At 36.3% G+C, this 23,607-nt stretch overlaps 1 protein-coding gene across 1 annotated transcript in view; it reads right to left on the bottom strand.

Annotated features, from left to right (window-relative positions):
- COL21A1 (collagen type XXI alpha 1 chain) overlaps window positions 1-23,607 on the bottom strand; it is a gene marked incomplete at its 3' end in the record, with an annotated part of 60,871 nt that overhangs the window by 33,335 nt on the left and 3,929 nt on the right. The window contains exons 2-11 of the mRNA XM_015828179.1: window positions 20,873-21,424; window positions 15,147-15,315; window positions 14,776-14,992; window positions 12,987-13,160; window positions 11,356-11,433; window positions 10,914-10,922; window positions 9,347-9,430; window positions 6,568-6,630; window positions 421-465; window positions 143-196 (exon numbers count right to left, since the gene is read on the bottom strand). Of these exons, the coding sequence (XP_015683665.1) occupies window positions 143-196; window positions 421-465; window positions 6,568-6,630; window positions 9,347-9,430; window positions 10,914-10,922; window positions 11,356-11,433; window positions 12,987-13,160; window positions 14,776-14,992; window positions 15,147-15,315; window positions 20,873-21,424 (1,445 nt within the window). The remainder of the gene's footprint in view (window positions 1-142; window positions 197-420; window positions 466-6,567; window positions 6,631-9,346; window positions 9,431-10,913; window positions 10,923-11,355; window positions 11,434-12,986; window positions 13,161-14,775; window positions 14,993-15,146; window positions 15,316-20,872; window positions 21,425-23,607) is intronic.

Here is a 23,607-nt window from a genome sequence, read left to right as displayed (position 1 = left end):
AGATGCCTCTGTACAGCCAGTCAAGTATATTTTAAACAGATAATGTAGATATTAGTAACTATCTTTTGAATATTTTGAGTATTAGGTATGTGATGCAGCATTTATTGATTAAAATGAATTATAGGCATTAAATTAGCCTTACCTTTGTCCCATCTGTCCCAGGTTCGCCTTTCACACCTGGCAGGCCACGTGGACCCTTGTAAAAAAAAAAAAAATTAGATTAGGAACCTTGTTGAATTTTATGGATTTTATTTATAATTACAATAACCATTATATAAAATGTTGCTTAACAGAGGTTCTTAGAACAGCTTTTCTCAATTTTGGCCATGCCAGTTAAGAATTTTGCAAATTCCCCCCCAAAACATGAAGGCACTTAAAGAAGCATTTTCTAGTGTAAAAAAAAAGACATAGTGAGCTTACTTGAATCCCTGGTGATCCTGGAGTACCTGCTACTCCTTGATAACCCTAAGAAGAAAAACCCAAACGTAATACTACTGTGTGTTTGAGCACTTTGCTTTAAATGATTTACAACAACATTTTCATGGCTCAGCCTTGAGTTTCTATCAAGTGCACAGAACTGGGAATATCGCTGTGCCAATAGAATTTTGAATACACACGCACGCACACACACACACACACACACACACACACACACACACACACACACACACAGACATATATATATACATATATAAAGGGCTTTTTTTCTCATAGAACGCCCAGAACGGAATTCCGGCACCTTTTTTGGATGGAACCTTGTAGGGTAGGCAAGGCGGGTTGTATGACATGTGTGAGTTCCGGCACCTTTTTTTTTAGAAAAAAAGCACTGCATATATATACATATACATGTGTGTGTATATGTATATATACATACATACATACATACATATATACATATATACATACACACACATATATTTTCAAGCCAGCTTTTCAGCAGAACAGTAAAGTAGTCATTAAGGATAATTTCATTATCTTCCAAATAAATTGAATTAAGTGTATCCATCCATTAATTTGATGATAAAAGAGACTGAACTTTACACAGTTTGCCTCATTTTAAATCAGAACTACATGGAAAGTAACCTCCTGTGAGGAATTCCCATACACATTTGTAATGTACACTTATTGGTACATTTTTCATGGATGATTGACATAAGAGGAGCAGAAATCTGGTTCCTAAACAGATGTGGGGCTTTCTATGTTACTTCTGCAAGCGTAAGTCCTACTTTACACTCAGATATAGAATAACAACATGACACATCATAGAATATACCAACTCACATATGCAAATTGGATTTTAAAAGATCCACAATGATTAAGTTGCTATTTAAATCAGCTCTGTATCTCAGTGGAGGAAATGGGTTGAATGTCCCCTTTGTCTTCATTAACAAAACCGACTATTATGAATGACATAAAGTTCATTTTCACATGGAATCATAAAATACATTCCACAAAAATTAATTCAAATTTAAAAGTTGTTGGCAATAAATAATAAATAGTAGTCAATCGCATCTTGCCAAAAAAACAAAAAGGTCAGGAAAAGAGATGAGCTGCCAGGAAAAAAAATCCTTATGACCGCATGGCATTCAGGGAATGTAAAAATGTGATGGCTGAGTTGTGGTCCAAAGACATCCAGCCAGCTTTCCTGCCTAGGGCAGTCCTAGCACTCACACTCTCCTGGTTTCAAAATACCCTCTTCCCAAACTCCAACTCTTCAATACTTGACTCTTACTGTATCCCAGTCAGCTGCCCATATTGGATGACAAATAGATGGCAGCCAAGAGTTTAAAAGAAAATAGCTTTCTTGCAAAGGCAATAGCAATAGCACTTAGACTTATATACCACTTCACAGTGCTTTACAGCCCTCTGTTTACAGGGTCAGCATATTGCCTCCAATGATCTGGGTCCTCATTTTACTGACCTCAGAAGGATGGAAGACTCAGTCAACCTTTAGCTGGTGAGAATCAAACTGCCGAACTAGTGGCAGCTGGCAGTCAGCAGAAGTAGCCTGCAGTACTGCATTCTAACCACCACGGCTCAACTTAGTGGTCAACTGATCAACCCAGTTATAAGGAATGGGGGGGGAGAAAGTTCAATTAGCCAGTGGTACGAGAAAGAAAAAGATTTTTAAAAATGCAGTGTGCAGAATTACAAGACTGTGGTCATGCTAATTGGTGAACACTTTTTGCACTGTGGGTGACACTGCGGAGGGTTGGAATTTCTGCCAAAGAAACAACCAATCACAGTCCTTGATATAGTGCACTTTAAAGCTGCATTGACAGTAGCCCAGGCAGACCCATTTCGGGTACACAGTAAAGATTTAATGTAAGAAGACCAAGATTTAGGATGGCATGCTTTCCTACTAGTTATTGGTCAGCAAGAATGCTCAGCAAAGCAGCTATGTGGATATGGCTATAGAGGAAGCTACTACCTCTACTACCATTCATTTTTACAGGTGGTCCACAGGTTACAACAGCAATTTCCACTACTAAGTGGTGTGGTTATGAAGCACATATGTCATCATAATTCCAGGATTATGCAGGTTATTAAGCAGGAAGAGCTGAGAGTCCCTGGCCAGCAGGCTGGTGGATGTGCAAGATATATATGCCATGGGGGTGAGGAATACTGAGCACAGGCAAGTGTATAGGTGCCACAGGGAGGGAGGGGATGGTATGGGCAGGCACTATGGAGTCTGAGTGGGGGGAAAAGCAAGGGAGCCAGAATAACTTCCTGCTGGCTTCCTCATTGATTTTGCTTGTGGGAATCTGTCAGGGAATAGTAAAAAGTGCATAACAGTAAAAAAAAAATGCAATCATGAGACCATCACTTGCTGTGACATAATTGTGAGCCAGGCACGAAGTACCCAGATTGCCAACACATGACCATGGGGACATGTTGACAGCCAAAACTCTAAGGACTGATTGTAAATTTCCTTCATTCAGCACAATTGTAACTTTGAATGATTGCTTGAATGAGTAGTTGTAACTCGAGGACTACTTCTATATGGAAATCTACCTATTATCTTTATTGCATATATTTGGAGGCTAAACTGGGATCATTTGATACATATCACTGGGTTTTTTAGGTCATGGTTCTTGGTTTTATTATCACATACCTTGTTCTGAATGCTTTTCCCAGTTGGGCAGCTTAAATATTACTCCAGCAAAGTATTTTTCTATTTCAATTATATTTATTGTGAATAAAGCAATGTGGTTTAGGCTATTAGCTATCAATACATTCCAAGCAATCTTCAGTAGGCATTCTAAGGCATTCTTTATCCTAAATCAACATTCTTCAGTTTCAGTTTTTTGATACATTTCATATTTGTTCATTTTCCCCAGAAGACCAAGGAGCACTTCAGTGGAAATTTGGATTAGGAAAGTTCCCTCATTCTTTGGCAATATTTATCTTTAAAAAGGGGGTTTTAAAAATCAAGATATTGAGAGTTAGTTAGGTCTATTAGTGAAGGCATCAGGCTAGAAATGAGGAGAATGTTTTAGTCCCACCTTAGGCAGGAAAGCCAGCTGGTGACCTTGGGCCAGTCACTCTCTTTCACATCCCAGCCCACCTCACAGGATTTTATTGTGCAGAAATGGAAGGAAGAACAAGCACTGTGTACGGTATATTCACTGCCTTGATTTATTCATAAAAATAATAAAAAGTGGAATATAAATAAATAGATAAGATAGCCAATAACCTCACATTCTGATGTTCCATCTGCTACTTACGTCAGAATTCAAAATTCATTAGAAAAATAGTATATAAATGTATCCAATTAGGATTTATTTCAAAATCAAGCAAACATTCCCAATCTTTTCTGTATAAACAGTCTCAGAATTACTGACTACACTCATCTAGCAGTTCATGTGTCACGAGGATCATGAATGCCTGTGGAAAGTTGAGTTTGTATGCATGGAAGGAATATGGCTCTAACTCAAATAAATATTCCATGATATTTAGAGCTTTATTAGAAACGGCCTCTATGCCTTAATAAACCTGCCCATAGAGCAAATGTTCATTAAAAGAAGCATAGGACTTTGGGATGCAAGGTTTTGTATTATTACTTTATACTAATATTTTACTTTATACTAATTCCAATTATGGCTAAGGAATAGTCAAAGACTGTTTCATTTACAGCTCAATTACTAACTGAAAGACAACAAAATAATTAGGAATAGGTTCCAATGAGAGTATTGTATAGGACTGCCACTTAGGCAGACCAAGAGCAGCATCATGATTTTAATATTCCTTCTTAATAGCCCTCTCAATTCCTAAAATAACTTTTTTTAAAAATTTCCATACTGTGAGAAATGTTCAACTTGAAAAACTGACTCATCTGAGGAAAACATGCAGAACTGCCAGATTATAAATCTACAAGAATGGTTGATTTTTTTTTCTTCCATGGTTCATTATAATGTTATTTATGTCATTACTAAGAACCTTTGTCCACAGCTAGAATAAAAGCTACAACAAGGATGTGGCTCTCAACTTCTAAAAATACTAGCAGTGTAACTTCCCACTTACCACTGGTAGCAAAAAGTCTTTTTATCATTAATCCAGAGGCTATACTACATTATGGAGACTTTATGAGCAGCAAGGTATCTACTTTTACATGAAATTATGATTAATTATATTAAGTTTCTGTATTTCTTAAAAATAAAGTGTACATGGCATCTATTTCCTCAGGCATGTGATCAAAACAGGCATGAATTTATGACGGTTGCAGTTGCACCTTTTGCAGCCTTCTGACAAGCAAAGTCAATGGGGAAGCCAGATTCACTTAACAATCGTATTATTAACATAATAACAGCAGTGATTCACTTAAGAAACATGGCAAGAAAGGTCATAAATTTGGGCAAAGCCCATTTAACAAGTGTCTTGCTTAGCAACAGAAATTTTGGGCTCAAATTGTGGTTGTAAGTCGAGGACTGCCTGTATACTGTCTGTATTGTGAAGAATATTGGTCTGAGAAAATGTAGGCTCAGGTTGCTAATCAATCACAGAGCTTACTGAGAATATTGACAAAGAGTTACTCTGGGGAAGATGAATTATAGGATGACGTCATGCAATCTACTACAGCTCCTTATAGTAAGCTTCGCCAACCTGTGCTTTCCAGACAACAAGAGAGTTAAATAAAATGGCATAAATATCTTTCAAATTATATGAAGTACTTTCCCTTTTTTTGTTGAAGAGTTCAGCATTTGAGCAAACTCATAGATTTATAATTAACTGAACTATTCAAGTAAATCCTTCCCTATAAAAAAGCAACCTTTTTTTTTAAAGATCTTGGTTCTGCTAGCTGTTGGTCCTCTCTGAACATTATACTAGGATTTATTTATTCTTGGACTCTCTCCCGTTACAATCTTCAATACATGGAAATGTGTATTTTTGGTACTGCTATTCATAACAGTACAGTGTTAGCATCCAAAGGGAACCACCATAATAATTTCAACCATCTGTTCTACCTACGAGTATGGCCAAAATGTAACTAAGGAACCAAAATAAGAAAATTTGGACAACTTATAACGTGGAGCTCCTCAAGCAATTGGCAATATCCCTAAAATTTATATAGTTTCCAACAAGCATTTATCTCAGATTTTCCATGTAGAACTGATACAGAAAGCAAATATACTCTGACCACCAAAAAGAGACAACAGCCTTGTAGAAACATAGAAGTATTATCAAATTATAATTGATAATATATCAATTATATCAGGGGAAACATATTGTGAGCAAGAAAAGTGCACCCAAAGCAGCATTAAAAATAATAAAGATCAGGCTGTTTTATTTGTTAATTAAAAAAAAATCTAGGAACTTAATTAAATTGACTGATTTCATTGAATATATTAAAAAGAACTGAATATTCTGGAGAAAGATCAGAACTTTGAAGATATTCCATTTCAGTATTTCATTTGTCTTTACTTTAATTGTTGGGAAAGAGATTAAACTAATTTAAATGTTTAGATATCTTTTGTAATATGCTTTAATCAAAAGCATGCTAACTGGATTGGCCCACAGAAAGTTCTGCAATTTATCTTATAATGCTATTATGAAACTAGCATTTCTAAATTAATTCAACATAGCATCCAAAATATTTTCATTGCAACTTTTATAGCAGCAAAGTTGACCATTTATGAATATAAAATAATTTCAAATTGTGAAAGGCTTCTATACCTGCCTTTGGTAATCTGATGTTTTTGGGATACTTTTTATTTTATAATTAAAAAATGCCCAAGATAGTTTGAGGGTGCCAAGCTGAGCAAAATTCATTTTATGGGGGGTGGGGTGGGCTACACTGCAAGTGTCTTTAATAGCAGTAGAATTAAAGGACTATGAAACATAGAATTAACTTTGGGAAATGATACAAAAAGCTGAGCTAAATTTTAAGGAAAATATTAATACTTACTTTTTGGCATACCAAACTTTTTAATGTAGGAATCTTAATTCTTTGTATTAAGGAGTGTTTCTAGGCTGAATTATTTGTTTATTCACAATAACATTCTGATCCATTTTATTATCAGTTTTGCATTAAAAATTACTGAAGATGACTAAGTTTTTAGTACTCACAGGCTTACCATCTGGACCAGGTTCTCCAGGGAAGCCATGATTCCCAGGTTGTCCTGAATCACCCTAGAAATAAGACAAAGTACAGAATAAGGTGGGACTCACAAAACATTTCTCCAGCCTCCAAAAGGGATCCTTCATTGCCAACAGTGCTTACAGGATAAAGGAAAAGTTCAATTTTGGGGTTTTTTTTTGGGGGGGGGGGAGAACAATTTTCTTTAAGAACAATTTAAGAAAAATACAGAAAATCCTTTTCTGATATCTTTTCAAGTAGCATGAAAATAATTCAATTATCTATTATTGCTTTATCTTGCTAAATACTGAGCCGTGAGTTCTGAAAAGGTGAGAAGGAATTCTTTTCTCCTTTCCTTAATCTGTCACTCTTGAATATAATATAAGGAAGATGGTCTTTTTTTTCACTTCATGCCCTGTATCTCACTCACTCCTTCCTTTCTGTACCAATTGAAGTTATTGTGATATACTCTGTATACCAAAAAAGTTAGGATGTTGCACACTTGTCTTGTACACAAGGATGTCTTCACAGAATTATCCCAATATAGCATGACATTTAATTTAAGGATGTAAAAGTCGTGATACTTTGATGCCACCCAAAGTCATGGAAAGTTAGATGGCATACAAGTTTAATGAACTATTATTCTTCCCTCACATCCATATTTATACAATATTCATTTTATAAACGCAGCCAACATGCACATTTTAAGAAATTCAAATAGCAGCTTCAGAGAAGTCCAAGGAATCTTGGGACTCAACTGTATAGGATTTTTTTTAAATAATCCTTTCTATTCTGTTATAATCCTAATTAAAATTATAATATCTTGCACTGGAATCAACAGAGGATTTTCTGTCAATGGCAGCTTGGGAAGAGTAAATTTTATGAAGACCACAGTAAGGAAGAAAAATCAAACTCCCATTTTCTATATACTCTTGGTCTACCATTATGTGGGCCTTGTTATACAAGTAGTCTTTGACTTATGACCACAACTGAGCCCAAAATTTCCATTGCTAAGTGAGGCAGTTGTTAAATGAGTTGTGCCTCATTTTACAACTTTTTTCTGCTACAGCTGTTAAGAGAATCACTGCAGTTGTTAAGTGAATCATGCGGTCATTAAGTAAATGTGGCTTCCCCCATTGACTTTGCTCATCAGAAGCCAGCTGGGAAGGTTACAAATGGTGATCACATGATGCCAGAATAGGGCAACAGTCATAAATATATGCCAGTTGCCAAGCACCCAAATTTTGATCACGTGAGCTGCAATGGTCGTAAGTGTGAAAAAATGGTCATAAGTCACTTTTTTCAGTGCTGTTGTAACTTCAAAAGGTCATTAAACCAATGGTTGTAAGTCATGTACTATCTATATTTACATTTTTTAAAATATAGGTATTAATTATATGCACATAAGCAACATTTGGCCTGAAGTTGTGCTTCATATGTGCTTAGTGACCATCAGAATGGGTTTCATATGATAAGAGGACTGTGAATGAACAGCCCTCCTCATTCTAACATATTCTCAAAACTGTAAAACCTGGGAAGTAAACCAAACATATTTTATGCAGGACTTGTCTTTACAATCCAGCCCTTAATTTTTCTGTGGGAAACATTTTCATCAATTGCTCTTACTTTCACAAGAGGCGGTGATATTATGCTGGATATTTCAGCTGTTACAAACTTTCCTAACATGCATAATTAAATAAAAACGTTTGTAAGTATTATATTAAAAGGGCATAATAGTTGGCTGGGGCCTCAGAGAGTTGGCCAGATTATTTTTTTTATATGTTGATATATATGAGACTGTAAGAACATTATAGGGGAACATTCAGCACCAAATCAAAGATGGTAGATTTTTTTTTTAGCTTCCATGTCTTAACCAACAGTAATATGAACCAAACCCTGGGAAAGCTATAGTGAAACTTAAACATGTTAAATAAACATTAAAATTGTGGGACTTTGCTATAGTTCTGACAAATAATATAGCAATAGACCAGTTCACTAAAAAGCTCATTTATAATTTCAGTCTAACAGTGAGGTAAAAGTAAATGTAAAAAAGTCCCTGCGGATTTTACTCCGCTAGTCGTAGCTGACTATAAGGGGGAGAGCGGTGCTCATCTCCATTTCAAGCCCATTTAGCCAGTGCTCTCTGTGGTCATGTGGCCAGCATGATGTCACGGGGCACTGTTACCTTCCCACTGAAGTGGTACCTATTTATCTACTTGCATTTGCACGCTTTTGAACTGCTAGGCTGGCAGGCGCTGACAGGGAGGAGAAAATAAAACACAGTTTTGTTTATTTTACTTTTCTCCATTCTCTCCTCCTACTATATATCACAAAATCAATAATTCCTTTTTTTAGTACAGCAAAGCTTTTCACACGGGAAATCATAATGTTGACATTTCACTGATTTTTCTGCAATTTAGTCTTCTAAAGGAGGACTGCTAAATTCTGAAATGGCTATTTAAACTTAAATCTACAACGCATCTATCTATTATTTCAACTATCTCTAGAGTGATTAATTCCATTGTAAACTCAAGTCCTACTTAGTGGCCATTAAGACTTTCATGAAGGCATGGATGGTAAAAATTGAGGAGAATGGACAATATGAAGGGCAAAATAGTTGGAATGTGGTTTTTGAATAAAGTTCCTAGTACTGAAAAAGTTCAGTTCTTGACAACTTGATTAGCCAGTGGTGCACTAATCCACAAATACTTCTATTATCTCAACCTTATATGTAAAATACTACCTATATTAGATCTAAAGTCCACTCACTTTGGGGCCTGGGGGTCCTTGTTTTCCTGGAGGACAAATACAAGGAGGTGGTGTAGATCCTACATCGCTGGGTCCATTCTTGCACTATCCAAGAAAAGAAATATTTTCAAATACCAACTCCAATATAATTTTTACACTTGTTCCACTACAATCCCCAAAGATAATCAAACCAGCTTTGATGATATAATCGCAATTTCATAATCGCAACACAAAATTCTCTGTAGAAATCAGAGGGCAGCTTCTGTTTCCTAGGATATAACTTAATTATTCCTACAGATTTTCTATTAAAAAAATTTAATTTAAAATCCTGGGTGCCTTTCACAGAATGCTGTAAGCCTCTCTTCTCCCATCTGGAGGAAATGGATAATTCTGAAGGATCCATGAATCAGATATAGAAAAATTAGCTGCAATTCAGTATAGACTCTATTGACTGAAACAAGGATACATAAGGTGCAGCCCTGTGTGGAAGCCTCTTGGATCATAACAGCTGAAACCTGAAGGCAGTTTCTTCTTATCTTGAGGAAGGGGGTAATTGATTCCTGTACTATAAGTATTAAACAGGCACATCACAATTAAAAAAATGAAGATCCTCCCCAAACATAATCCTTCCCACCTGTGTAATATATCCCCACCTACATAGTAGCCCTCTCAGCCCACTCCTGGGTCAAATGGAGAAAAAGTCTGGGTTCACCTGGCAAAAAATTCTGCGAAAGATTGGAACAAAAAAAGTATCAAGAACACTAAATCATACAGACTGCTAAGGGATGAGACAAACAATTCTTGCTTGTACTGTCTATAAAAATAAGTCTTTTTAGCCCCACAGTAACATCTATATTAGAAAAAAAAAGTATCTCGGCTTTCAGAATGTTTCACATAGAAGTGCTCAAGCATTATCTGTTTATTGCAAAGAACAAAGTAACAAGTCCACACTTTTTTAAATGTAAGGATTATCCATCAAGGATTTTCTCCTGGGCCTGTAATTAGAGAAATTTCCACTGAATCGTCCCTTATATGTTCCAAATTGTAGATATTTTCTCTTTTCATGTATAATTGAAATAAATCACCAAGAATTAACTCATAACTGCAAAAAAATTGAATACTTTCTAGCACCTTATTTGCCTTAAAAACCGAATATATCCGTTTTCTACATTGTGTATGTATTTATATCTATGCATTTGCAAAGAATATAAATATGAATTAAGTATGCATGTGTGTATTTTACATACAAAGACATATTTCATCAATGTGAGCACTGAATGCTCCTAATAATATAAAAATACGTAGTTTAGTAATGAGTAATGGAAAATAGTCTGTACATCAAATTTAGTTCAAGATAACATAAAAATTGAAACAAATGTCAACTGAATTATTTACTTAAAGAAGAATCTCTCAGCGTGGAGGTAAAAAAATGTTTTGCAAACAATACAATTCCACATTTCCTTCTATCCCATATTCCAAATACATAATACATTCCTGTCTCACCTGATTAATAGTAAGTTTACTAGAAATGTAAGAAAAGCAAATGTTACCTTACATTTGTACGAATATTATGCATTGTTTGGCCTACCTCTCCATTCTGAAATAAAAAGGGGGAAAAATGATGGAATTAAAACTTTTTTTTAAAACATGCACACACAAGCAACCCTTTCTTTTGCATCCTTTGAAACTGCCAAAAACCAGAAAACTAATTTCTGACCATGGTCTCTCTGGATCTCCAAGGCCTCAGCAAAGAGATCTGTAAATACTCGTCTCAGTCAGGAGCAATCAAGCACATTTTGGGAGGGGAAAAAAATCATCCCTGTGGAATTTTAGACAAGTTGTCTGATGGAGAGCAGCCTAAATTCCTAGAGTATTGTTTATGTTAACATAATTTTAGCACAGGCTCCTTTTTTTTAATTCCAAAGACAAACCCATTCTCAGAATCTCTTTCCTCAGCTCTTTTTCCCAATTTTCCCAGCTTTTTATTGAGAAATAGCCAACAGTTCTTAGTAATCTTCTATAATACTCACAACGCCAGGTATCTCACAGGCTGTTTCACGGCTGTTTTGTTCTGGGCTGCAATAAATCCTTAGCTTTTGGACATCAAACTGTAAAGCAGAAATTATGCATTCTTTGGACAAGTATTTCTTATGACATCTTAACAGGCTTTTATATAGCCAAAAAGTTCACCATTATCTGGTCCTCCCTCATGGTCCGTGACAATGACAGAATACACTCTTGGGGTTTCAATGGGCTATATGGGCATATGGACATGAACTGAGGTGATGTGATCCCGTTCCTGGTGATCACTTGCCAAGTGCTATCCAACAAGGCAATTTGGATAAAGGGGAAGAGGAGGGAACAATTAAAAAAGTCCTACAGCGAAGTCTGTTTGGTGTAATAGTTAAGGCACCAGGTTAAAAACTGGGAGAACTGGGAGTTCTAGTCCCACCCTAGGCACTAAGCTAGCTGAATGACCTTGGACCAGTCCCACTCTCACAGCCCTTGGAAGGAGGGAACCACTTCTGAAAAACCTTTGCCAAGAAGACTGCAGGGATTTATCCAGGCAGTCTCCGAGAATCACACATGATTGAACAGAAGAGGAAAATAAACATAAGACTTCCATACTGTTGTGTTTTCAGTTCGCTAGCAATTGACGAAGACGCATGGTGAAAACAACAAGCTCTTTATTACTCACTCCTACAACCAAGCGAGCAGCAAAAGGCACACAGGCCTTTTATAGTGCCTGAAACCCAGACAGTGTGAACCAATAGGAATTGACCCTTTGCGCGCCTTGCACATGCGCACAAGGCTGGCACCACTCTGTCTGGTCCAGGGCAGCTTTTGGATTGCCCAGGACCATTTGCAACAATTCTGAGCCTGCTTTCAGCTCTTGCAGGCTCAGGACACAACACATACATTTTTAGAAACGATAGGGTTGCACTATTTGTTTTGGCCAAATAATGCTTAGCAGAAGATGCCATTTAACAGTAAATTAAAAGATGCCTTTGAAAAGAGGTAGACCTGATGGGACAAGCAGCCTATTGACTGAACCCGATTAACAGTGTCCAGCCTGAGAACTACTGAAGAGGCCCATTCTGCAGATCTCTACATTCCACTACCTCTACCATCCCCCCCCCCCAATTCTTTGCAGAAGCACTTTAGTTAATTTTCTTCTAAGAGGATTAAAAAAAGGTGCTTCCAGACTGCACCTGTTTTGCTGTTGAATTTTGTATGTCTGATCCCAGGATGCTAGTAGGCCATAAATGGGACTGAGGGGTCAGTCACATAGCCCACAGGCCTTGAGCTGTGTTTCCCTCCACTCACAGATGTCACTCCTAATTTCTTTAGCCAAAGTACCTGGTTACCAATAAGCCCCTCTAGGCACAGCAACTCCCCATTCTGGATCAGAAGACCTACCAGCCCTCAGGAAGTGCTTTCACAGATAGCAGGGTCTTAAATGGGTAAAAGAAAACAGCAGCCAATAGGTACTGGTATTAACCTGAATAAAAGTGTCCTTCACTAAATCAAAGCCACCAATGAATGGAGCTCATTCATTGAAAAGTCCATTAAATTTTAAGCTATGAGATCAGGTTATTATACTAATGTGCTTAGATTTATTTCTGTTTCATAAAACACTGCAATTTGAATAAGTCTATACCTGCACAGTCTCTTCTTTCCCTGTATATTTTCCTATTTGAGTCACTCCACTAATATAGATTCCTGCAACAGGATGCAATGGCTTCGTTTCAGTTTCTTGATCATCTATGTACAATGTTACATCAGCTTCAGTTACTAAGAGACGAATTTGATGCCAGCCTTGATCAAACAACGTCTAGAAAAACAATGGGAGAGAATAGTAAACGTATGTATGTTTGTCTTTCTGTATAGGACATGTGAGACTTACACTGTCATTCATATAACCTTGAAGCATCATTAATTGCAACAACTTAATATAGCCTACTATTCATGGTAAAAACCAATCAGAGGGACTCAAAAATCTTTTTTTCTAAAAATACATTCTTAATATTGCCAAGTAGTGCCTATGTGGAAAACAGAATAGGCAGAGCAGAACATATCCATCTTCTTTAGAAAACGTTTGTATCTCCGTTTTGAAAGAGTAGCCTGCCATTCAGGGACCATAGAATGTTTATTTATGTATTATTATTAAATATATTTGCTATCCATCGCATCGTGGGGCTACCCTGGGTAGTTTACAATAGTAATAAGGGTGACACCCTCCAGATGTTGCAATACTACCCCTCCCAGCATTCCAAGTCAGGACAGGCAATAGTGAGAGGTGCTAGGAAATGGGATCCAGCACTATCTGGAGGATGCTGTCTATGGCCGTTCAGAGGTCATCTTCCCAAAACAAACAGGAAAATCAAGCTGAGCAGCATGAAAGCTGTATAAGACACCACCTTTTTATAACCTACCCCACAGAAAATTGAATCTAGGTCCTTAGTCCAATAAGTTAAACCAAAGTTAAACTATGTTACTAAAATGCCTGGGTAAAGACTGCTGCATAAGCTTGGAATGAAGACAGCTATGTCACGTCAAACATGCCCCAAGTGGTGCTGACCTATCTTTATTTTAGCCAATAAATAAAGGCGTTCTAAAAATGGACAACGTGCTCCTAACATGGAGGCAGCATTCATTTATATACATTAGCCCCAAACTGTTAAGGCTTTTACATCAGTACCAATAGTTATGATTTGGGTCTAGAAATGTACATTTGGACAAAGTAAAATTTCCAATTCCCCTTTGAAAATAGCTGCTGCGTACAATACATTGTATAAATTCCAGATGAGAATCACCAATGCAGTCAATACAACAGATGTTACGAATTAGCCATCTGACCATATCAAAGAGCTATTTAAAAACTATTGAAAAAAATGGGACGTATTCATAATAAATTGCCACTCCTGTAGTCAGTCCCATTCTGTTCTAGGTAGACTATTCTCTTCAGAATAGTCTTTAATATAAAACCAATCCACATTTAACTAGTGCTAGAATACCAGCCTAGCACTCTTCAGATAGGTTGAATAAGCCAACAGCAATCCAAAAACAATGAAAAGTGAGGGTGAAGGTTCATTCTTTGAGCTTGTGGGTTAGTTTCTCACGTTTCGTTATCAGGCTAGGTAACATCTTCAGCAGAGTTTAGGGGATGTCAATGTCAATGATCTTCTCAGCATCAGTATTCTTCTCAGTCAATGAGAAGTGTTAGGTAGTCACTGAGGTCACCTGGGCCTTTAATAAAAATATTGCCTCCCAGAGAACATCCTTATGCTTTACCTGATCCCATAAGTTGCACAATACCTTCCAGAATGTAATTGCAAACATGGGCCTAAATCTAGGTTGAATTTGATCTGAAATATTGGACCTCCTTGCATTTAAACACATCATATAGTTGTAGATTTTTTTCAATTGACACATGATATGCTCTTTACCTTTACACGGGGTGCAGTAAAAGTAACAACCTGATTGCCATTGACTAGGTTTGTTGTAGTAAAGGATAATGTTTTCTTTTCTCCGATTACAGTAACAGCTATTTGTGGTGTTCCATCTTGGCTTAGAATCCTCCACAAATCCCATGTTTTTTTTACTTTAAATCGCTGTGTAGATACAAATACATATGATGGAGGAAGGCCTTCTGGAAATACATTTCTGGAAAACATTTTGTTTTCAAAAATTAAAACATAAAATAATTATAGAATTACAAAAATTCTAAAATGTATACTACACACACACACACACACATTTAAGGAATAAAAAACTGGCAAACCTTCATAAGAACTTTCAGCTCAGGAGAAAGACGTACCTTGTCAATTCTGATAAATCAATCCGGGAAGTGATTTCATAAGCTTTTACATTAGTGGTTGGAATCTGAATTCTTTTCTTCACCTTTTTTTTCACATCTAAGCCTAACAGGATATCAAATCCTTTTTCGTCCCGAGATGCCACAGGAATTCTTGTTGGACAAACTGATTCTATAAAGAATGCACAGAATAAATCACTTGCAAATGAAGTAATAAAGTAGTATATAACATTAAACACAAAATAGGAAAGCTTTTGTCTTGCATCAGGATAAATAATTGCATTTTTTGGACTGGATAGCTGAGAAAGCACCTGAAACACCTTTTTCAACATGTTGTGAAAAGTTCACTAATGATAATCGTGTTCTCATATTACATTTTTTTTTCCTAGTGGTAAATTCTCTTGAATTCTTGATATTATTCTGCTCAGTCAACACTTTAGGATAGTGCACTATATATCAAAATATATCTAATTTTCATATAAGTGGCAGACACATGTTCCATAATTACTGTGGAATGGAGTGGGCATGGCGTGTGTATACATGTGTGTGTGTGTGTGTGTGTGTAAGCCAGCCATTTGATGTGAAATATTTTTCAATCTAGCCCAGCAGCTCCCCACACTGGATTTTACTTGCATTAGTGGTGTTAAGATTGACTTAAATGATGAGGAAGTTGCACAAAGTATTATATCAGGTGCAATTTCCATATTTTTCTGTATTGGAAGAGTGAAAGCACTAAATAGAATAATCCATTCCTGTTCTTAACATACAGATCAAAACCTGCAAGCTATCAGCCTAATTTTTGTGCAATGAAAGGCGTACTCTACAATTGCAGTGGGATGGCTGTAATTACAATCAGGATGCTAAAACATCACAAAAACTGCATGACCAAACTGTTGTTTTAGGCTTGTGTGCTTCTTTGCTTTCATCTTGTAATTCACACAAAAAGGGAAACTATGAAACTTCTCTGTGCTCTTTTCAATCTGCTGCGATTTCCTGATTGATCTGAAACCATTATTTTGTTAACGTAACTGGACAAAGAGCTGAGTGCACAATAAGTTCTTAATTGTGCAGAACTATGCATGTAATAGGATACAGATTTGCACTAATTTATACAGATCTGCAAAAACACTCATTAGATTTCTAGAAGGCTCATAGATAAATGAAGACAGTATCATGACTCAGAAGGATTTTATAAGCCAGAAACCATTTATGTGAGTTTCAGCACGGACAAATGCAAAGTCCTTCATTTGATTAAAAAAATCAAAGGCCTGACTATAGGATTGGGATGGTCATCCCAGGCAACAGTACAGGCAAAAAGAATCTATGTGTCTTGGTGGAAAACAATATGAATATAAGTCATGCAGCTACAAGAAAAAGCAAATGCAGACCAAGTCTATATCAAGAGAATCAAGATAAAAAGAAGACATTATATCTCTTCTGTATTGTTCAGAAAATATGCAGTACCCCTAAAATATCTAGAACTCTTAAATTGTTTAACCCAATTACCCATTTTCCCAGACTCAAATAATGTAATTAACCCCACACTCACCCACACAAAACAAATTGTCTCTGTTGAAGGCCTCATCAATAGCAATCCCAACTTGATCCCTGACTCACATGCAAGCAATTAAAATAGCTTCATTATCCCCAAGATATGTCCAAATTATCCCCAGTTTAAGAGCAATTGACCTATAATATAGTGTCTAATTCTGGCACTATAGCTTTGGAAAGGCTAACAAAATGGAGTTTATTCAATCAATCAATCAATCAGAATAGGCTGGAAGGGATCTTGGAGTCTTCTAGTCCAATCCCCTGCTCAAGCAGGAGACCCTATATCATTTTAGACAAGTGATTGTCCAGTCTCTTCTTAGAAACCTCCAATGATGAAGCACCTACAACTTCTGATGGCAAGCTGTTCCACTGGTTAATTGTCCTCACTGTTAGGAAGTTTCTCCTTAGTTCCAGGTTGCTTCTCTCCTTGATTTGTTTCCATCCATTGTTTCTTGACCTGCCTACAAGGTGCTTTGGTAAATAAGTTGACCCCCTCCTCTTTGTAGCAACCGCTCAAATACTGGAATACTGCTATCATGTTACCCCTAGTCCTTCTTTTCTCTAGATTAGCCAAACTCAAATCCTGCAAATATTCTTCATATGTTTTAGTGTCTAGGCCTTTAATCATCTTAGTTGCTCTTCTTTATACTTTTTCCAAAGTCTCAACATATTTTTTGTAATGTTGTGACCAAAACTGGATGCAGTACTCCAAGTGTGATTTTACTAAGGCTTTACAAAGTGGTACTAATTCCAAGGAAAGGAACCAAGACAAGGAGATTGAAAGAAAAATGAGTAAGAAACCCTGGATATATGTCACCTGGAGAAGAAAAGACTGCAAGACGACATGAGAGATATCTTCAGAAAGCTCAAGTGCTGTAGATGATGGAATAGATTTGCTTAGTGTTTTTCCAGGAGACAAGAAACAATGAATTTACAATTGCAAGATAGGAAATATTATTGGAGAGCAAGAATTCCCTAACTGTAATAATTATTCAACAAAAAAGCCAATTGTTTTGGCTGGTGGTATCCTCTCCTTCATAGCAGCTGTTTAAATAGAATCTGGATGGTCATCTCCAATGGATGCTGGCACTGGAAAGAGGGATGGACCAAAGCCCCTTCCAACCCTTACCATTTATGATTTTATGTTTTATGAACTTTCTGGAATTAGCTTGGAAAATGAGTTCGCCATCTAATAATGGTTACCAGTTATTTATGATTAAGATCAAAATTCACAGAATACAATCACATGAAACAAAAATAATTAACAAAGAAACAACCAAATAATAAAATTAAAATGAACTGTATCCAGATAGGAATTAATCAAACAATAAACATTTTCATTAATAAACCTCATTCTTTCTTGTAACAATTACAATTGCACACATTTGGCAACTTTCTCAGTATTTCTGGAGACTGATCCAGAGCAAAAAGGGGGGAAAATTTCAAACTAAAAGAAACATAAACATCACTTATACTGTAATGTGTAAACCAATACTAGCTGAAACTTAAATGTGAGTGCAAAGCCTTATTATAATGACAAAGTACACTATTAAGACATCTTACAACCAGTATTACTTGTATGATACAAAGATTTTTAACCTCAGAAGCAAAACTTTGTTTTTATAACAAATGTCGACAAGGTGAAGGATGTTGCCTCATTGTTATATAAATATTTTTATATTTGACTTTGTTCATACACATATTTTAAAACAATAGAATAAGCAAGAGGATTTTGTTTCCACTAAGGTTTTTTTTTTAAAGGAAGAAACTGAAAACAGTTTCTACACACAAACAGAATGGGACTGGCAAATTATATGCTTGTTATTCATGGACTGTCTCTCAAGAAAAACCATAACAATAATAATTAAATACCATCTATATCCATATCACTTTTCAAAGGAATGTAAGCCATAACAAAAGAGTTGGAGGAAAGAAAGTTGCCTTAAATGGCTATTATCGCAGCCCACCAAGAAATACAAAATAGAGGTTCACGATTACATCCTCTGTGGTTTCTTAAAAGTATAAATGTATTGGCAAGAAGGATACAGTTGTATTAGTATATAGAACAATGCACTTAAAACTAATCACCAGGGGACCATTCTCTTAAGAAATAATACAAGAGAAAAATGAACTTACTTTGACCAAGATCTAAGCTGGTCATATGGTTCCGTTTATCTTTTTTAAAAAATATATGCAAGCTGCAAATACTGAGAACCCTCCAGGTTGAATTTTATATCTTAAATTTGTTTCTGTACATTTGAGATTATTTTTGCCAATAGCACTGCTCCAGAATCATTTTAAAAGATGCTGCATTTCCAAGGGAATCTTTAAAGACTTCTTATATACCGTCTACAATTCAGAAACAGGTTCCTTTCGTGAACAGAATGGAAACTCTGGATCCCACCCAGCATGTATTGTTTTTGAAAAATAAGAAAGAATACATTTTGAATGCTAGGGATTAGGTTTAATTTCACAATGATCCAGAACAATTGCTATATCATTTAGTTCACTGAGGTTGGTCTCTGCAGCACCAGGAATGGATTCAGAGCCCAGAGTGAATCATATTTTGCATATCTCTACCCCAGAGATCAGCATGCTTTCATCAGTTGGACTCTACAGCAGAAAGAACGAACAAGATGTATAGCATGAAAGATTATGAGAATTTTTTCAGCTCCAGAAGCTCATCTGAGATCACAATCCTTCCCAGTCACCTTCTCAGGTTAGAATAACCCATTCTTTGTTGGCATTCAACACAGCATTTAGGATCATTCTTTTCTGCAGATCCTTTGGAAAGAGAATGTTACACAAGGCTGACAATATCTAATTGAGACTACTGTACCCAATGTGATGCTGTTTAACCACAGCTTATCATTGTGGTTTCATGCATAATTTTATTCTTGTAGGGGTATAAGCTACCTGTAATCAATAGAGCAGGCATACAAATGACTGTATAACTAGATTTTTAAAAACACAGACAATGTAATTTGGGAATTGCTATTTATTTTTTGCAAAAATCACAAGCCAAGTAATTCAATTAGCTTCCATCGGGTTTAATCCCTTGACATCTCTTTCCAAAGCTACTAAAGAAGCAAAATAATTGTCAAATGATAACTAAATACAACCACTTCTGCTTATATCACTGAGACGCCTGAGAAGATATCACTATATTCCCCTTCAGGAGTAAATTTGGAGGAATCAAATTCCTTCCTTTGGAAGAATCAAAAGGGAATCACATCCTTTTGCCCTCTTCCTTTTATTGTAACATCCCCAGTCCTTCAGTGAGCAGGCCAACATCTGATGAATTTTACACATACTTACATTGGCAAACCAAAGACATCAACAACTCTCAACAAGGCAACAGTCTTGGCTGCTGCCTAAACAGTTAGACAAATGTTGAACCAAATGTTTGATTACAAGTAATCCTTAACTTACAACGTTCGTTTAGTGACCATTTGAAGTTACAATGACACTGAAAAAGTGACATGACTATTTTTCACTCTTATGACTGTTGCAGCATCTCCATGGTCACATGATCAAAATTCAAATGCAACTTGGCAACTGACTCATATTTATGACAGTTGCAGTGTCCCGGGATCATGTGATCACCTGTTGTGTCCTTCTGACAAGCATGTCAACGGGGAAGCCAGATTCACTTAACAACAGTATTACTAACTTAACAACTACAGTGATTCACCTAACAACTATGACAAGAAAGTTGTCATAGTTGTTAGGGGCAAAATGGGGCAAAACTCCCTTAACAACTATCTCGCAATTTGGGGCTCAATTGTGGTCATAAGTCAAGGATTACCTGTACTGTTAATTCATTGCTTTAGGGAATGATGATATTTGACAAAAGAGCACAGTGGGTGCTCTTGATATTTCTATGCCAGCTAACCCAATTTCATATTATATTCAATATGTAGATCACTGTAGCCGAACATGGTTGTTTTTTTTAATTGATTTGTGATATATCTTTATTTTTTGCTTGCTGAAAAATTGAAATCAACATTTATGTCACTGAAATACAGGTTGTTTTAGTATAACTGCAAGAGAATAGTCCCTATTAGATATCTTCTGTCACCCCACCTAAGCCTAATACTTAAAACGTTATATTAGTACACAACAGGACCTCATACATTTAAAACAGAAGTGCTCTACAAAGAATGATTAATATTTACCTTCACAGAGTTTCTGCTTTATTACTTCCCTTATTCTGGATATTGCCATATAATCTTCAACGTGGAACACGTATGTGGAAGCGGGTTTGTTGGCAATTGCTTTCAGTTCATCCTCTTCGGTTTCAGAACCAACACCAATGGCAAACAATGTGATCCTATTTCTCCTGGCTTCAGCAGCAATCTCTTTGACTTCATCTTGGGACTTGCCATCAGTTAGAACAATTGCAATTCTTGTAAGGAATCTTTCTGATTTAGCAAATAGATGGTCCATTGCAAATTGAATGGCTTTGCCTGTTTTTGTATTTCCACCCAAATACTGTACATATGCCATTTCTCTGATTAGATTCTCATTGGAATCATAAAAGCCCAGAGGAATTTCAAGTACAGGATAATCACTGTACTGTACTACTCCAACCTGAATAAATTTTGGTCCTATGTTAAAATTATTTGTAATATTGAACAGCCATCTTTTGATTATTTCAAAGTTTTCTGGGCCAACGCTATAGGAGCCATCCAAGATGAAAACTAAATCTGCTGGGGCTGTTCGGCAACCTAAAACAAACAGAGAGAAAAATATTTTAGTTGTGTCTTTATCACCATAATCCAAGATAGTTAGCATCCTTAGACTATAAACTAGGATGGAAACCTCATCAAATGTAACTCTTCTTATTTCTAGATAAAAATACATTGGGGTTTTTTTTTCTGAATCTCATGCCTAGACAAAATAAGCTACAACCTACAGTAACGACAAGTTAGTTAATCACAACTGACTTGAAGAATTAGTCATTTCAATCCATATTGTGGAATTCAGGTAGTCAGTCTTAAAATGTGATTAAAAATGGCAGAAACCTGTACTTTATTCTCAATTTTGGGGAGCTAGAATTCCAGAATGGCCTTAGTACATTGAATCAACTTTTAAACAAACTTATAGTAAATATGTGATTAGAAGAATAACTCCGCATCAGTTAAAAAAATAGAAAGGCACTCATAATTCATTATTTTTGTACTTCATATATAAGAGTACAGTTTAAAAGGATGTTTATGAGTTCAGTTTTTTTGGGAAAAGCTCAGTACTGGTAGATTCTGTAGCTATGGTTACATGTTATGCCACATGCCCAGTCACAAGTATATTTTATTTTGTCTTATGGGTATTTTTTCCTAGATTTATTAATTAACTAAACTAGTAGAATCATGCTTTGTCTTTACATATCAAATCTTTCAAACAGATTAGTTAATCATCTGACTAATGGAAATATAGCAATACACATCACTTTTCCACACTACGCACAATATGGCTAAATACTGTTAAAAACCTACTGAACAGTTTGTGGGTTTATTACAGGTAGTCCTCAACTTACTGCCATAAGTGTGACCTGAATTTTGGTCATTAAGTCATTGCGATTGTAAGTCAAGGCACCACACGACCTACTTTTTCGACCATTTTTTAATGGCAATTAGATTAAGCATATCTTGCGGTCATAAGTCTGCATACAATCTCCCAAATGGGCATATTTTGCCATTAAACAACTGGTCGTAAGTAGAGGACTTTCTATACTTCATTAGGGAGAAAGTACTTAGTAAAACACTCCCACCTAATCCTCTGAGAACATTTCCCAGAGCAATACATCCAGAAATTCCCTTTATAGCCTTATATCAGTTCTTGGTTCTCCACATTTGATGCTCTTAAAATGAATTATTTAGCAAACGTTTCCAGTAATTCAGGATTCTCCATATATTTATTGTAAATGTCATATTCTTCTCCCAAATGATATTCAAGGGTGTAGATTTCTAAATTTCCCATATTCATTGAAAATAATCTTGCAATGCAAAACTACTCTGTTTCCCAATCTTACAACAAGAAAAGACTAAGATGGAGGTCTAAACACCCCACTTCACAAGGAGGTCTTTGGGCCAAATGATCCAAAAGTTGAAAGGGAGCCCAAATCTGCATTAAAAAGAAACCTAAAAGCTTTTCAGGAATGGAGCATGGGACTGAATAAAAGAAGCAACATTTGAGAAAAGTTTTGTTCTCCTGAGCTTTTTTCCCAAATTGTATAACAAGGCACACTCACATGGCTGGGAATGAAAAGTTTTTTCATGGAAAAAAAATAAAAGACCAATCTGAAAAAGGGACACATCTGAAAGAGGTTCATAAGGATTTTTAAAAAATGTTTACGTTTACAACTTTGCTTTGCTATGGAGAATTCAAGGGCAAAACCAAGAAAAACTGGTCAAAAACACGTTCTAACAAAATATCTCAAATCAAACAGTATATATAAATTTATTTTTAAAAGACTAATTAATTTCCATACTTTTCACACGAACATGAAAAACTATGCATTAAGTGGTATCATTTGTATGATAAAAATTTGGTACATGTTTGGTGCAGTGATTAAGATGCTGGCCTAGAGAATGACTTCCGGTGGCAGGCGATTTCGCTGGTCGCAGCTGTTTGCTGCCTCCCGCCTGTTTTGCGTAAAAGCCGGTTTGACAGCCAGCATCTGCTGTCAAACGGCTTGATACCTTTCCCCTGGGAATAAGGGGATCGGTGAGCTGCCCGGGGTAGGAGTTGAGTTCCCGAGTCGTCCTATATGGACGATGTAGGCGAGAACTCCTCCGGAGCCCCGAGGATTCTCCGCGATCCAGGACGCCTTCGCTTCGGCGAAGCTAGAAGCCGCCGCCGCCGCTGCAACTTGAATTTAATCGTGAGTTTTACTTGTAAGCAGACGAACCAA

This window comes from Protobothrops mucrosquamatus, unplaced genomic scaffold, assembly GCF_001527695.2.
Source record: "Protobothrops mucrosquamatus isolate PMUCROS unplaced genomic scaffold, P.Mucros_1.0 scaffold4302, whole genome shotgun sequence".
Taxonomy (NCBI): Eukaryota; Metazoa; Chordata; class Lepidosauria; order Squamata; family Viperidae; genus Protobothrops; species Protobothrops mucrosquamatus.
Note: the sequence above shows the minus strand (reverse complement) of the source record. Positions and strands in the feature narration are given on the sequence as shown.